This window comes from Callorhinus ursinus, unplaced genomic scaffold (genome assembly GCF_003265705.2).
Source record: "Callorhinus ursinus isolate GAN/ISIS: 27379988/994484 unplaced genomic scaffold, GSC_fseal_2.0 scaffold22, whole genome shotgun sequence".
Lineage (NCBI taxonomy): Eukaryota > Metazoa > Chordata > Mammalia > Carnivora > Otariidae > Callorhinus > Callorhinus ursinus.
This window is the reverse complement of record NW_027397084.1, coordinates 14,029,713-14,047,545: the sequence shown is the minus strand read 5'-3', so window position 1 is coordinate 14,047,545 and position 17,833 is coordinate 14,029,713. Positions and strand designations below refer to the sequence as shown.

The window sequence follows — 17,833 nt, the reverse complement described above, 5'->3', positions numbered from 1 at the left end:
AACAGAATTATGAATTATTCTCTTCTTTAGGCCATTAATGAAAACTTGGTTGTTAGAAGTAACATCCTTGGGGCACCTGGGTGGCTCAGTTGGTTAAGCAACTGCCTTCGGCTCAGGTCATGATCCCGGAGTCCCTGGATCAAGTCCCGCATTGGGCTCCCTGCTCAGCGGGGAGTCTGCTTCTCCCTCAGACCCTCCCCCCTCTCATGCTCTTTCTCTCTCTCATTCTCTCTCAAATAAATAAATAAATAAATAAAATCTTTTAAAAAAAAAGAAGTAACATCCTTTGAGGACTGATCTTTACCATTTTTGGAAAAGCTTTGAAAACGGAAAAAAATGAAAGTTTATGTATTCGATGATGCAAAGAAATGAATACTCTTCCATTGTGTGTGTATGCTGCATATAAGTATTTATAATGAATGATTTGGCCCCACTAAAAAGGACATGTTCACTTTATTTGTTCTATAATGTGACAGCCAAGAAAACTAATGGAGCTTAAGTTGGAAGGACAGAAGCTCTTAGAAAAATGCTTTAAAGCTAATTAAACACAGCTTATAGCAGCTGGATGATGACTCATCCCTGTAAGCAGATGGATAAATATGAACACTAACTGCTGGAACGCAAATTGAGGACAAAGGCTGTATTTCATTGGGAAAGGATTATATTGTCTAAAGTGCAATTACATTCTAACGGCTATACTTTGAATTTTAAAGCCTAGTATTGGTCAGTCCTAATAGTAGTTTAGCCGCAAAGGTAATGTACTTTCTAGGTGGCAAGTTATATGTACCTGACTTCAATCCAGGTGACTGTAAACTCCATTCTAACACTTGGTGGACCTATTATAGTTGGTTTCAACCATGTAATGCTGTGTTGAAGGATTATATAATCTTGTCACTCACTCAACAAACATTTACTGAGTGTCTGCCTTGTACCAGACATTATATTACTCAAGGAGAATGTGAAGACTAATTTGTCATGGCCATGCCCTCCAGCAGTCATGAGCCAGCAGATGACAGTGTAGTAGAAATGTTAGGGAGATAGGCACAGGGGATCTTGTGAAGTTGGAGAAGATGTGTATAACACTAAATGAGTTCAGGACCATCTGAGCCCGATTCATTCTTCTTTTCTTTTCAATAATAGCATTATTGAGATATAGTACACATACTGTATGTTTCACTTGTTTAAAGTGTATAGGGATGTGTTGCTAAACAAGGTACTCTCTTATCCAAATTCTGGAACATAAATAGGACTTGGCTAGTTGTTTGGCCTGGCAAGGCAGAAACTTGTAGTATGTTCCAAAATGTAGAAGTAAAAAAAAAAAAAAAAAAATGATACTTTAGAAAAAGCTGATTCTAGTTCAGGCTGCTTAGGAGATATGGAAGGAAGGAATGGGATAGAAATACAAGATGAGGTTGTAGGTGTAGGTAGCAGCCCTGTCTGTGTCGTTCGAACTTAAATCCGAGAATGGTGGGATCTTTTAAAGGTTTCAAATAGGTGAATTGATCAGATTCAGAAAGTTTGAGAAAGATCACTCTGACAGCAGACTAGAGAATGGATAAAGGTGAGCCAAGGTATAGAGGACCGAGCCTGGCAGCCGGCTAGCTGAGCTGTGCCCCCTACAGTTACAGCCAGGCCAGGAACATTCAGAGTGGGGGGCAGGACGAGTGGGACTGATTTGAAATGAACTGAAGTGGAACCAGCAGAGCTTGAGGATTAATTGGATGTCGCACTTAAGATGGAAAAGGTTGATTTTCAAAGTCCTACCTCATGGATGATGACATAGGAAGACCAAGCAATAAGCAGAAAAGAGAGCAAGAAGAATCAGTTTGGGCTGGGGGAGGATCCTAAAGTATTGTCAAATAGAACCTATCTAGATAATAACAAAGGCATTTAAATAGGTGGCCTATGCTTTGGGTAATTAGCAAAGAATAGACACGACTAATAAAATTCTAATAAGAAATAGTGGGTCAGGGGCGCCTGGGTGGCTCAGCCGTTAAGCGTCTGCCTTCAGCTCGGGTCATGATCCCGGGGTCCTGGGATCGAGCCCCACATCGGGCTCCCTGCTCGGCGGGGAGCCTGCTTCTCCCTCTCCCGCTCCCCCTGCTTGTGCGCTATCTCCCTCTCTCTCTGAAATAAGTAAATTAAAAAAAAAAAAAGAAAAGAAATAGTGGGTCAGATTCAAGGAAATTTTAGGAGAATTTTGTGAATACTACGGATAGTAGGTTGAAAAATACTCCCCTCCCTCCCCACCAGGATCATCAGACTCTAATGCCTGAAACCTGTAAATGTTATCTCATTTGATTAAAGGGTCTTTGCAGATGTGATTAAATTAGGATATTGTGATGAGGAAGTTATCCTGGGTTATCTGAGGGGTGGCTGATCCCAGTTGAAAACCCTAAGAGCAGAACTGAAGCTTCTCAGAGGCCAGCCCTGAGATCATGGTGGCTGATATTGGAGCAACGTGGCCCCAAGTTGAGGAATGCTGGGAGCTCCAAGTTGGTAGAGACAAGGAATGGATTCTCCCCTAGAGCCTCTGTGGGGAGTGCAACGCTATCAAGACCCAGACTTCAAACTTCTGGCCTCTAGAACTGTGAGGGAATAAAATAGTGTTGTTTTAAACAACCAAGGATGTGGTGATTTTTTACTGCAGGCACAGGAAACTCGCACACTGGGCTTTTCATCTAGTAACATTTTGTTTAGCAATGGGCCCGTGTAAAAAGGCATGTGAGCACATACTGATACCGAGCAAACACTTGGCAGCACCTGTACTGATTAAAAACATTTGGGATTAAAGCAAATCAACAAGTTTAAATGACGATTTGGTTAAAAGCAGGGCTCTTCAGCCACCACTATTTTCTGATTGATAAATTTCGTTAACCTCTCACGTGTTTTTAAAAACTTAGTTCATCCACTTCTCGTTTTTCTGCATTTTTGCATCATTCTGTTTAGTAACTTTTAGCCCATGTGTCTTCTCTGTACTCCTCATCATCTTGCAAAGTAGGAACAGTTTTAATGTCTGATACTAAATGTATTACGCATATAAACTGTATAAAATGTATACATACCTAAACATAATTTAAAATGAGATACTTTATGAATGTGTATGTATAAGAAATAATTTATGTGGTAAACATACAGTTTAATCCTGTTTTGGTTATTTTGCGTATTTTTTTCTCCAGGCTGGTTTTTGATGTCTGTTAGGTTCTATTTTTGTTTATTGGTACTTTATTTTCTCCCCTGAGCATGCCATTGTTTTTGTAAGACATTATAGAAAAATTAAGGGCTGGATTTTGAGTATTTTACAGTGTTTCAGTTTTTAAAAAAGATCTTAAGCTTGTCAGACTACATTTTGTGCCAAGGAATAAAGAAAAATCAGATTGCTTCAAGGAATCCTCAGTTGTTGGAATTATATTTTCTGAACGTCTCACCAATAACTGCTTTTATCTTGGACAGTTAGGTGGATGAGGTGACAAGGCAGCAGCCCACCAAAATTCACCAGTAGTTGAAAAACGAAAACTGGAAACACTTGTATTTGACCAAATTATGATGACCAGCTACTTTGCCATAGCTAGTTGTTGCTGGCCAAACTCTCTGCAGTATCCATGTTTCCTCTGCTGCTTCATCTTCGCAGTTCTTGACCTGGTGCTCAATACTGGTGACCTGCTGTATCTAGTGTTACATTTTTGCTCAGTCTGAGGCATTTGCTTGCTAGTTCTCTCCTGATCGACCAGCCCCGGGTGGCTCAGGGTGAAGATGTGTAGGCAGGGCCTGGATCCCATTCCTTGAGTCAAGATCCCTGAAGCTTCATGAGGATGAGAGAAAGGATGATACATTTTCTGGACCTATGGAGGTGAGCACATGTTTCTTAAATAAGGATGTGTTAAGCCTTTGTATTCTGGAAATGTTTGCTGTATCATTTTCCTAGGGATGAAGATGTGAGGGTCACTGTACTATATCTGAGGACATTGGCTCATAGAGGCTTTTGCTGCCTTTCCTCATGTCTTTCAAATTCTTGCTGAACTGCATGTTGTGCTTGTAATGTTAGCTGCTGAACTGGTCCGAGTCATCATGTTCTTAAGAGACAAATAGGTCTTTTGTTTCATCACCTTCTCTTTGGGGTGATTATTTGACATGTCATTTTTATGCTTATAAAGCCAAAGACATCCATAAAATTCTTGGGAAATTTCATGTTGAAAGGCTATGGTGGTTTCCCGTGTGGTATAATTCACTTTATTGTCTTAGTAATGTGGAGGGATCTTTATTTACCTACTTGACTGTATTTTTTATTTATATTGAGAAGAAAGGTTAAGGGGGGGGAAAAACCCGAATTCTGTCATTGTTCCTGTTTGATTTGCATTGAGTGGCCAGCTTTTTGAGGTCTTCTGTACAGATTTGTAACATTTTTTTCCCACTCTTGTTTCAGGCACGAGGAGGGGCACATTGTTGGTATGTGTTGAGTGAAACAACCTTAACCTGATGTCTCCTAAGAATTTCACATGGCATTTCTTAGTGTGAAGGCATCTCACTCACATAAAACAACTTAGAATGTTTGAAAAATTCAGTTGTATTTATTATTTTAATAATCCCCTGCTAATTCCAGGATTTTGTCTTAAAACCTGATTGAGAGTAACTCTTAGGATGCATTTTGAAATAGGTTTTATCAAATGTGATCATGTACATGTCTGATTTATCTGCAGGAGTGATTGAATTTGTAAGCAATATCTGCAACATTTTCCTTTCCCAAAATATGCTTTTGGCTTTGTAATGACTATGAAGCTATTATATTTGTCTTCTTTAAACATAAAAATCAATTGTTGGCCCATTATCTGTATAAGTTAGTTAATAAAATCCCACCAAATTTAACAAAGGATCTGCTTAATTCGTTCCTTACAAATGATTTCACTGACGTAGTAAATGAGACCAACATCAAACACTTTTATAAAGCAACATTGTGGATTTTAAATTTGGAGCCTCTGTGTCTACAGTACTGATCATTTTTCTGGTTGTTTGAAGAAATCTCTTAAATATGTTTATTGTACTCACCATAGCACATACCCTCCCCAATGTCTATCACCCAGCCACCCCATCCCTCCCATCCCCCAACACTCCAGCAATCTTCAGTTTGTTTCCTGAGATTAAGAATTCCTTGTATCAGTGAGATCATATGGTACATGTCTTTCTCTGATTGACTAATTTCACTCAGCATAATACCCTCCAGTTCCATCCACATCGTTGCAAATGGCAAGAGTTCATTCCTTTTGATGGCTGCATAATATTCCTTTGTATATATATACCACCTCTTCTTTATCCATTCATCTGTCAATGGACATCTTGGCTCTTTCCACAGTTTGGCTATTGTGGACATTGCTGCTATAAACATTGGGGTGCACGTACCCCTTCGGATCCCAACATTTGTATCTTTGGGGTAAATACCCAATAGTGCAATTGCTGGATCGTAGGATAGCTCTATTTTCAACTTTTTGAGGAACCTCCATACCGTTTTCCAGAGTGGCTGCACCAGCTTGCATTCCCACCAACAGTGTAGGAGGGTTCCCCTTTCTCCACATCCCCGCCAACATCTGTCGTTTCCTGACTTGTTAATTTGAGCCATTCTGACTGGTGTGAGGTGGTATCTCATTGAGGTTTTGATTTGGGTTTCCCTGATGCCGAGCAATGTTGAGCACTTTTTCATGTGTCTGTTGGCCATTTGGATGTCTTCTTTGGAAAAATATCTGTTCTTCATGTCTTCTGCCCATTTCTTGATTGGATTATTTGTTCTTTGGGTGTTGAGTTTGATAAGTTCTTTATATATTTTGGTTACTGATATGTCATTTATTTGATATGTCATTTGCAAATACCTTCTCCCATTCTATCGGTTGTCTTTTGGTTTTGTTGACTGTTTCTTTTGCTGTGCAAAAGCTTTTTATCTTGATGAAGTTCATTTTTGCCCTTGCTTCCCTTGCCTTTGGTGATGTTTCTAGGAAGAAGCTGCTGCAGCTGAGGTCAAAGAGGTTGCTGCCTGTGTTCTCCTTTAGGATTTTGATGGACTCTTGTCTCAATTTAGGATTTTCAACCATTTGGAGTCTATTTTTGTGTGTGGTGTAAGGAAATGGTCCAGTTTCATTCTTCTGCATGTGGCTGTCCAATTTTCCCAACACCATTTGTTGAAGAGACTGTCTTTTTTCCATTGGACATTCTTTCCTGGTTTGTCAAAGATGAGTTGACCGTAGAGTTGAGGGTCCATTTCTAGGCTCTCTATTCTGTTCCATTGATCTATGTGTCTGTGTCTGTTTTTGTGCCAGTACCATACTGTCTTGATGATGACAGCTTTGTAATAGAGCTTGAAGTCCAGAATTGTGATGCCGCCAGCTTTGCTTTTCTTTTTCAACATTCCTCTGGCTATTTGGGGTCTTTGCTGGTTCCATACAAATTTTAGGATTATTTGCTCCATTTCTTTGAAAAAAAGTAGATTGCATTTTGATAGGGATTGCATTGAATGTGTAGATTGCTCTAGGTAGCATTGACATCTTCACAATATTTGTTCTTCCAATCCATGAACATGGAACGTTTTTCCATTTCTTTGTGTCTTCCTCAAATTCTTTCATGAGTATTTTATAGTTTTCTGAGTACAGATTCTTTGCCTCTTTGGTTAGATTTATTCCTAGGTATTTTATGGTTTTGGAGGCAATTGTAAATGGGATCGACTCCTTAATTTCTCTCTCCTGTCTTGTTGTTTGTGTATAGGAATGCCACTGATTTCTGTGCATTGATTTTATATCCTGCCACTTTACTGAATTCCTGTATGAGTTCTATCAGTTCTGGGGTGGAGTCTTTTGGGTTTTCCACATACAGTATCATATCATCTGCAAAGAGTGAGAGTTTGACTTTTTTGCCAATTTGGATGCCTTTGATTTCTTTTTGTTGTCTGATTGCTGAGGCTAGGACTTCTAATACTATGTTGAATAGCAGTGGTGAGAGTGGACATCCCTACTGCCTTCCTGGCCTTAGGGGGAAAGCTCTCAGTTTTTCCCCATTGAGAATGATGTTCGCTGTGGGTTATTCATAGATGGCTTTTATGATATTGAGGTATGTACCCTCCATCCCTATACTGTGAAGAGTTTTGATCAAGAAAGGATGCTGTACTTTGTCACATGCTTTTTCTGCATCTATTGAGAGGATCATATGGTTCTTGTTCTTTCTTTTGTTAATGTATTGTATCACGTTGATTGATTTGCAGATGTTGAACCAACCTTGCAGTGCAGGGATAAATTCGACTTGGTCGTGGTGAATAATCCTTTTAATGTACTGTTGGATCCTATTGGCTAGTATTTTGGTGAGAATTTTTGCATCCATGTTCATCAAGGATATTGGTCTGTAATTCTCCTTTTGATGGGGTCTTTGTCTGGTTTTGGGATCAAGGTAATGGTGGCCTCATAAAACGAGTTTGGAAGTTTTCCTTCCATTTCTATTTTTTGGAACAGTTTCAGAAGAATAGATATTAATTCTTCTTTAAATGTTTGGTAGAATTCCCCTGGGAAGCCATCTGGCCCTGGGCTTTTGTTGGGAGATTTTTGATGACTGCTTCAATTTCCTTAGTGGTTATAGGTCTGTTCAGGTTTTCTATTTCTTCCTGGTTCAGTGTTGGATAGTTGATACATCTCTAGGAATGCATCTATTTCTTCCAGATTATCTAATTTGCTGGCATAGAGTTGCTCATAATATGTTTCTAAAATTGTTTGCATTTCTTTGGTGTTGGTTGTGATCTCTCCTCTTTCATTCATGATTTTATTTGTTTGGGTCATTTCTCTTTTCTTTTTGATAAGTCTGGCCAAGGGTTTATCAGTCTTACTAATTCTTTCAAAGAACCGGCTTCATATTTCGTTGATCTGTTCTACTGTTCTTTTGGTTTCTATTTCATTGATTTCTGCTCTGATCTTTATTATTTCTCTTTTCCTGCTGGGTTTAGACTTTATTTGCTGTTCTTTCTCTAGCTCCTTTAGGTGTAGGGTTAGGTTATGTATTTGAGACCTTTCTTGTTTCTTGAGAAAGGCTTGTATTGCTATGTACTTTCCTCTTAGGACTGCCTTTGCTGCATCTCAAAGATTTTGAAGAGTTGTGTTTTCGTTTTCATTGGTTTCCATGAATTTTTTTAATTCTTCTTTAATTTCCTGGTTGACCCATTCATTCTTTAGTAGGATGCTCTTTAGCCTCCATGTATTTGAGTTCTTTCTGACTTTCCTCTTGTGATTGTGTTCTAGTTTCAAAGCATTTAGCACTGTGAATTGTGTAAGACTGTTGAATCACAGAGCTGTACCTCTGAAACAAATAGTACATTGTATGTTAAAAAAAAAAAAAGAAGAAAGGAAAAATGAAGGGGAGGAATTTGGAGGGGGAGACGAACCATGAGAGACTGTGGACCCTGAGAAACAAACTGAGGGTTCTAGAGGGGAGGGAGGTGGGGGTATGGGTTAGCCTGGTGATGGGTACTAAAGAGGGCACGTTCTGCATGGAGCACTGGGTGTTATACGCAAACAATGAACCATGGAACACTACATCAAAAACTAATGATGTATGGTGATTCACATAACATTATAAAATAGAAAAAATTAAAAATGTTCATTGTAAAATTATTGATAAGCATTAAAATGTAGTTATTTCAGTCTTTCTCATTTATTCATGTCCTTATAATTTGAAAAAGACTATTGAATCTGAAATGACAAGAGCAATGAATGTAACTGAACCTATGAAATGATGTATGATTAGTTCTCAGAATGCGTAACATAACCTGTGGGTAAATAGAATCTCATATTGCTTACATAGGCTCACTGTTTTCACTGACATGGGGATTGGTTACATCCACCTCAGTTTTGGAGAGAATGGGTGAGAGGAAACTTGCATCACCATCTATACAGGATATTTAGTCAGATTTCAAAGATTTCAAGACTTTGAGTTTCACATTATGTTCTTTAGTCATACAGGGGCTGGGGTTGTTTTGTATACCTTTTATCTTTATTGTAATGTATCATATGACCATTTTGAATTAGTGCAAATACATTCACCTTTTTTCAAAGCATGAAAATACAGAATTAACAGTGTTATTCAAGACAAGTTATATTTATTTTAATACTGTGCTCATGATCCATATAATGCTGTTTTGACAGATAAAATGAGAATGTTTTCAGTTTGTTCTATTTTCACAAGTGTGGAAACTGATATTTTTTATGTGATCTGGAGTGCACACTTTGGTAACTAGATTATTTCATTCTGATGAGCTCTTTTTTTATGTTTTTAAGCAATGTTTTCAGAATGCTTGAGTGTGGTTGCTACATTGAACACTAATGTTTCATGCCTCTGAGAACATCAGAAAATCATTTATGTTTTCAGTATGTTAGGGTGTTGTTAAAGTACAGATGGGGAGTATCTGAGAAAGAGCCCTTGAAAATATTTGTTTATACCAATACACATTTTTATTTTTGATAATCAGGTAAATTACCTAATAAATAGATAATAGATTGCCAGTAGTTTCAGATGGTTTATAAAAATGATTTTTGCAATTTTGAATATTGAACTGAAGTGTTCTGTTGTTTGAAACAGATATGCTTTGTTAAGTCATAACTGCTTTGTTGTTTTTATTTTGGTTCTTCAAAAGATTGTGGCTTTGAAACTCTTTTTGGTATACACTTTAAAGTTGTAGGGGGAAAAAACCCAAGGTATGTTTTAATAAAAGAGTGTATTAATCATGAGTAGACTAGTATTGAGAATGTTCTAGAAGTCATGTATGACCCTAATGGTTCACAATGAATTTAATCCACTGGAAATGATCAAATAAGATTGGCATATAACTTTCTTTTAATTTATTAGAACATAGGGACCAAGCATTTTCAATGAAGGTCTCTTTCTTGTAAGTGAAGTATAAAGAGTGATTTGATGAATATTTAAATAAGGGCAAAGGAGTTTTATGATGTCTACATAAAAAGTGCACTTAATTGATAGATTTAGGTGAAATATGAAGATCTTAAAATAATGTATTTTAAGAATGGAATGACTAATCACACAAAATGGGAAACCACCATGAGAGAGCTTTAGGATTGTTGCAGATTCTTTTTGAGATGTGGAGTCAGGTGCTAATATTTGCTGAGCAATCATAGAATGTACAATATTCTACCAGGTGGTTTTAGATAGAATAGTTTTTCTGCAGTTAGGAGAAAGAGAAAATTTACTCAATAAACATATTGTACAAAGGTTTATATAAAAGGCTGTGGTAGGTGAAGACTCTTAAATTCCATTAAAGTGAAGTTAATCATGAAAAACAGTGTTAAGACTTTTGATGAAGGATTAAAAATGGTGGGAAAATGATCTATAGTTGTTTTTGAACAAAGAGACATAAAATGGATTATATGAAAATTTAATTGGTAGATACTCATTAAAAACTTCTTGATGGCTTTTCTAGCTTAACACCCCAAATGCAAATAATGTTCAAGAGTTTGTTTGTTTACTATCTAGTAAACAGAGCAGTGTTTCTCCATCTCTGATCCAGAGTACCTTAACCAGAATCAAGAGAGATGGCTATTAAAATTCAGTTTTCTGGTCCATCTCTGTCCTAATGTATCAGAATTCGGGGCTGAAGCCCAGAGAACTGCATTTTTAATGGCTGCCTTATATGTATCTGATATAAAATTTGGTAACTAGTGATATAAAGGCTATGATATAGGTTGATCAAAATAGAGGAATATGAAGGTAGTAGGAAGATAAAAGTTACCTACTTGAGAACAATTAATTTTAGTGACATTGGTAAATGAAAATGGAATTATCTATCATTAGCTACCTTATTTTTTAAGGCTATGGTTTTTTTGTTTTGTTTTTGTTTTATTTTGTTTTGTTTTTCCCCAATGCAAGGAATTGAATTCTGCCAGTAACCTGAATGAGGAGGAAATGATTTCTTCCCTGGAGATTCCAGAAAGGAGTGCAACCTTGCCAACTCCTTGAGTTTAGCCTAGTGAGACCCATGCATTACTTCTGACCTACAGAACACTAAGAGAATATATTTGTGTTGTTTTAGGTCACTAAATATGTGTGATTTGTCATGGGTCAATAGAAAACTTACATAGTTTTCCTTCAAGTTTTTTCTTTTAGTGAATGCTTATTAGTGTATCATCTCATTTTTCAATAGGAAAATGGGGATATACATTATATAAACAGCACAATTCACAGTGGGCTGAGTTGCACAATAAATATGTAACAGTATATACATGTTTTAAAAACAGGTTTTAGATAAAAGACACATAGACAACAAATTAGATATAATTTTCAAATAATTGGTTATTTAGTTTTTACCATATGAATTATAACTATTAAGGTTAAAAATTCATTTGTGTTCTTCATCAAACTAGTTTCACCTTTGATTTGGTGTTCTAAAAACTTTTCGTTTGGTGACTTCGATCATATATGAACTTTTTTAAAAAAGTAATTCATATTTCTCTAGAAAATGGTATATAAAAGCTACTCAGCAACTGAGTTGACTGTAAACGTCTTTGGAAAATTCATTTTCATTTTTCTCCTTTATGAGAAATTCATCACAATTTGTTTCACATTATACAGTGACGTTCCATGTACCAAAAAGTATGGTCTGCATTTCTTAGCTTCTCAGAGGATCAGAACTCATTTTAGAGCAGCTCCAATATCATTTTGGAACTTCTTTCAAATGGAGTTGGTTTTCAGCATTACATGTGTCTATATGTCTATGTTCCTTTTGACTCCCTAATATATTTCATGTGTATGATCTTACTTGCTAATGTAAAGGGACAGGGTATTTTCTGGAGTCCTGGGTTCAGGGGGCGTCTGTGACTTTCCCACGATGTGGTGGGAGTGCAGAGAGCGTCCATGGTCTCTGAGTCCTGTTCTCCCTCTCCTCTTCTGGGTTTTCAGGTATGTTATTTTAATTTGCTAAGCAAATTTGTCTTTTGTTTTGTCCTGAAAAATGATACTTTGACAACAGAAAAATTGTTTAGAATATCTTTTTGGCCTTTAAAAAATGCTTGTAGATGCTGAAGAGAAATGCCAGTAACATGAAGCAACTTTGTAAGGGCTCCCAGAGAGCTTTTCCTTCTGATGCCAGCCCTGGTCTCTTTCTGTAACTTATTATGTCAAACTGGTGACATTTTCTGTTGTGTGTAATCATAAGCAACCCAGAATATTTACCAAAGCATTTTCTATTGAAATTACTTACCTTTGGGTACTTTGGGTCCATTCCCATGTGGGGTCCTGATCCGTAGGCTAGGGAACAAGAAATACATCTAATGTTACTCAGATTCTTTTTTTTTTTTCCCCTTAAAGATCAGAGGGAGTAGTAAAACTGTGTTAAAGTATTAAAGGGAGTAGTAAAGCTGGTGATTTCCTTATTATGGGTTTATTACAAGTACTTATATATTGGTTTGTGTTAGGTTTGGCAGCTATGGTTGTGAGTGACTTCGCTTCAGCATTCTCTTACCACAGAGTAATCTTTTGTACATCATTCATAATGATCTGTCAGTTTTGTGGAATTTTAAAAGAGGATTGAAAGACATTGTGCGGTTCAACTGAAAATATATTTGAAATTTTCGTACATTTTCCTGAAAGAATTGTGATGAAATACATGTGAATGTTTAAAAAGCAAAAGTCATTGTAGTCAAAGTTAGCCAAACACGAAAAGACAAAGGTAGTGGATGACGGGCACTGCCAACTTGGCACCACCCTAGTGGGAAGCCTTAGACTGCTGGAGTCCTCTTGGGTACAATGGGAAATTTTGGAAACAAGGGTAGAGAAAGGCAAGGTAGGAAGACCCCACCCTCCCCACCACCAGAAAAAAAAAAAAACATCCTTAAAAGGAAGAAGGAGGACACATTTTGAGACATGGGGGAGAATTGACTTCATCTATTTCACAACTTTCAAAGGTCAGGGAGGAGCTGTGAAAAGACAGTCATGAAAATTTTTTCATTAGAGTGCCAACACTGAGCTAAGCTTGTGAGAGTTAATTGATATAATGTACCAACTTTATGAGGTAGATTCTGTTATTTTGCCCTGTATAAAATGGGGATACTTCTGGAGTCCATCAGCCACTGGATAATGGGCTGGCTGACTTCAGGGTCTAAACCTGTAACTGCTTCCACTGGGTTTTTTCTTAATAATCATTGTAATAATAGTTGTAATTTTTGTAGTTAATAAGCTAATTTGTAGTTGTAATTTTGTAGCTAATTTAATTAGCTAATAAGCTAATAAGAGTTCATGAATCTTTAGGAACAAACAAATCACTTCTTGATACAATAAAAAACATGCTTCTGATATTTTGATAACTGTATATTAAATATCTCTACCTCTGTGCAGAAAGGTTGAAAATTTTGATACAAAAATACCATTAACGGGTTAGATTTGTTTTTAGTACATTGAAAATATTGTATTACTTACAAGCAGATTGGATCCAAGATGCTCTGATTTCAGGGGTAAGGTAACTGAATTCATTGGACCTGAGAAAGTATCAAGTGATATTTTTGTCTTTTGTAAGTAATGTATCATGGACATATTTCCTTCATTACAAAGTGGTCTTTAGGAAATAGGGGCCAAACCCTTTATTCTAAATTATGTATTTCTATTCTTAATGACTTTTTGTTACACATCAATGGTTTAATGGTTACAGAGAAGATTCTAGAACGTTTTTTGTGTCAACATTTTTCTCACCACAACATTATGCAGGATTTTCCACTTGACTTTCTGCTCTTTCTCAAACCCAGACTGAAATCACAGAAGTGGGGAAATATACCGCTTTCCTCTTACCAAATAAAATGCTTGTTTCTGTCTTTATTTATACATTCTCACAGTTGCCTGAATCCAAAACCACACAGGCCGAAAGTAAAATATAAAATAGTTTGCTTGGAAAACATTTGCTGTATGAAGTAATTGTCACTAAATACTTTGGATCGACAAACTGGTAAATTTCAAATGGTTTTGAATAATACTTCTGCTAGTGTAAAATTGGCAAAATTTAGTGAGTTTCAATAAATGGGAGCCCAGGAAAATAAAATCTAACTAATATAGCTCTGAATGATTTCAGTTCTGGCTAACTTCTCTCTCAACAGCCTTTTATTCCATGCATACCCATGGTATTATATTAGTTTTGCCAAGAATTGCTTTTGTAAATCAGTTTTACATCTTCTTTTTAAATATTCTATAGTTTTATATATTTATGGTTGATATTTATAAAATAAGCAATAGTTCTCGGCATAATTAGGCATAGAATATATGACTGCATATCTCTGAATTACATTTTAATGTTTTACTAACTTGTTAAGACAATAGGAAAAGGAATCTTTTTTTTTTTTTCAAATCTGTAATCTCCCCCAAATACTCTCAATATCTGATATGCTGAAATAACATAAGATTTGGGGCTATGTCCTAATAGAGACCAAGCTCAGTATTATAATTATTTAGATAATGGGGTGTCAAATCAGATCCAGGGTGTGAATTGGGGGGGCTCTCAAGGGCTCCTGGGAGGTGGAGGTCAGGGTGCCTGAGCATAACTCCATTTGCCCCCACAGTGAGGACGTGGCCTTTCTGGCACTGGAATTGGCTTCAGAAACAGAAGTAGAGGCAGGGTATCTGTAACTGATTGTAACTGACTTGTACTAATATCATAGATTGTGTGAGGGCACAGAGACTTAATACTGATGAAATTCTAAGCATTAAGGACAGCGTGCAGCAAGAAATTCAGCTTCTCAGGTCTTATAGTATCATGGGTAATCGTATGACCCCCATTAGAGAATCTTGGGGCCAAAGGACTCTGCATGGCTGCAGCTGCACCAGTTTCAACATAGAACAATATATGGCTGTCTTGTATCTGATAAGATGTTACAGACAGGTTTTATTTCAATTCAGGACTTAATCTAAACTATAGTGAGTGTGTGTATATGTATATTTGAATGGGAATTGATTACAGATGGTGTCATGCCAAGTTATGGTCTATCGAAATGGAGGCCTTTATTTGGAACAATATTGATCTTAATTGATTGCATTGAGAATACGCATTTTCTGCCTTGGAAGGATACAATTCATATCATTCTATGTTCTTTCTACAAAAACGCAGTTATTTAATTTTCCTTATTTTTATGCTCATGTTTTATAATGTTACTTTAAAATTTATATGGTTTTATATTATTTTCTAATTCGTATGTTTGTAAAAGCTTGTGTTTTCAACTAGACTACAAGCCCTTTGTTGATAGTCCTTGCTCACATACAACTTTTGTTCTTTGCAAAGGGTGTAAGTGCTGTGGCAAAATGAATGGAGCCAAATAAAATCAACATGAATTCCAGTTTATGATTCAAGTTCAGATTTTTAAAACTAGAACTATATGCATGTGTCTTGCATTATAATCGTGGCTAACACATTGACCAATATTTTGTTAACAGAGTCAGGATGTGAAAATCAAAATAATGGTCTACTCTCCCTGTAATAGAAGATAACTTGATCTCATTGACAGTGGCTTCTCTACCACGTGCCTTGATTTACTGAGGAATACTGCTTTCTTTGAGAGCCCTGATAATGCAGAGGGCTTTCAAAGAAATACTGATGGGTCCCAATTTCCTTGTCTTTCAAATTCCTTTTTGGCCATCTGTCTAGTTACTTATTTCCAATGTTACTTATTTTAACTGAAGTGCCCTCGAGAAAGGAACCAAGAAAAATGAATAAAAAATGGAAATTGGTTAGTGCCATCACTGTTTGCTTTGGCTGGTAAAAGAGTATTTTGGTAAATGCATTGAATGACTGTCAGTAGAACTTCTTGCCCATTAATGAATATGCTAATGTTATTCTCAAATTGATACAATGAACATTAATATTCTCTGAATCTTGCTGGAGAACTTCTACATCTAGGTTGAGCCATGTGAAAGAGTTCTCTATATTTCTTTCTGTCCTCAAGCTGTGACCTGCATATTTTTCATAGTTTTATGAATAAGGGAATCATGAGGAGAAAGATTGTTGTATTTTATAGAAGGAATTAAAGTTCCTGGGTGTTTCATGGCTCAGTTTGGAGGATATTAGTTAGTCTTATACTAGTTTTTAATTATGGTTGTGAGGTGGTGGGGGTCTTTGTTGTACTGAATCTGAACGCCTATGACTTGACAGTTTTTCTTGCATTATTCATTTTAAATAGTATAGGAATATGTTTAAATGAAGTATGCTGCTTATTTTATCACTTATGTTGGTCTGAAAGAAGACCAAGGTTAATAGTCTCATAAGTGTTTCTTTTTGAAAGCCTTTATTTAGAACTTTAACTATCAGTAGATGTTCATATAATATTGAATCCCATAAATTTTCTCTATTCCAAATTGGATTATTATCAGTAGCAGTGTTATACTGTAAGTGGATGATATAGGTTTGAAATTATGCATTATTTACAAGTTAAAAATCCAATCAGGATTTATTCGTCTTTAGTGATACAGTCTATACTTTTTAAAATTGAAATTCTACTTTATTACTTTTTAGGGAATGCCAGGATTTCCTGGAAACCAAGGATTAATGGGACAGAAAGTGAGTATTAATGAAACTTGAAAGATTTGGGGCTGGATCTATTTATTAGAAGGGCAAAGTGGTAATGTCTTCACATAGAATACATTCTTACCACCTTCATGGCAACAGTTAATTGTTCAAATATGATAGAACTTCAGAAGCTATTATTTTGCCTTTATAATTAGTTTTTGTTTTATACGGATAATATTAATTTGGGTTTATACATGTGCTTTCTGTTTTACTTGGCTACTTTTCTATCTTGTGCTCTTTGACCATCCTTTTGGGATAATTTTACTACTTCCTGAACTATATCTTGGTAACAACCTTTCAGATTTTATCCAATTTTAAATATCTTTAGTCTTGGTTTTGAGGGATCATTTTGTAGGGTATACAACTCAAGGTTGGTGATTATTTCACCAAAACATGCTGAGGATTTTCTTCTATTGTCTCCAGGATTCCCTTATTAACTATGAAACATCTGCTCTCATTCTAATTATTGTTCTTTTGTAACTGATCAGTCCCTTTGGGATTCTTTTAAGGTATTTGTCTTTCATGTTCTAAAACTCATTACAGTGTATCTAGATATGCATTTCTCTTTATTCATCCTGGGGAGAATTCAGTTTTCTTCCTGGCTCTGTGGAATTATTTCCACTAACTCTGGAAGACATCACCTGTTATTTCCAAATTACATCTCTTCCAATCTTTGTTCCCTCCTTCTGGAATTACAGTTAGATGAATTTTATTCTTTCTCATTTTGTCCTCCATGCTTCTGAAGAGCTTCTTATTTTCATATCCTTGATTCTAGCATTCGGGTTAAATTTTTTGGATATATTTCCTACTGTAGATATTCTTCCTTTACTGTGTCTACTCTGCTGTTTAAACCATCAATAGATTTAAAGCAAAACAATCATACTTTTCATTTCTAAAAGTTCAGCTTTTTAATAAGAACTTTTTGTTCTTGACAGCCTCTTGTTCCATTTACGGTCCTAATCATCTTTCATGATTCCATTCTTTAATTTGTAAAGATCTCCTATATTCTAAAATCTGTTTCTAACAATTCCAGTATCTGCAATTTGTTATTTCTGTTAACTCTCAGTCTTATGGCTTGCTGCTTCTTTCTTTCTTGATGAAAATGAGCTCATTGCTTCATGTTAATTGGTGTGAGTGCTGTCCGCCTAATTGGGGCATGGAGAGCTGCCTCCTGCTGGTAGCCGTGGATATCATGTCAGCCCCTGTAAGAGTCCTGGGTCGTCCCAGGTATTAAAGATTCCCACTCTCCCCCCATGGCTAGCCCACCAT

At 36.3% G+C, this 17,833-nt stretch overlaps 1 protein-coding gene across 2 annotated transcripts in view; it reads left to right on the top strand.

Moving 5' to 3' along the window:
* The window catches only part of COL21A1 (collagen type XXI alpha 1 chain), a 380,703-nt gene that overhangs the window by 342,681 nt on the left and 20,189 nt on the right, over positions 1-17,833 (top strand). For both annotated transcript variants that reach the window (XM_073905127.1, XM_073905126.1), the window contains one exon: positions 16,511-16,555. In XM_073905127.1, the coding sequence (XP_073761228.1) occupies positions 16,511-16,555 (45 nt within the window). The remainder of the gene's footprint in view (positions 1-16,510; positions 16,556-17,833) is intronic.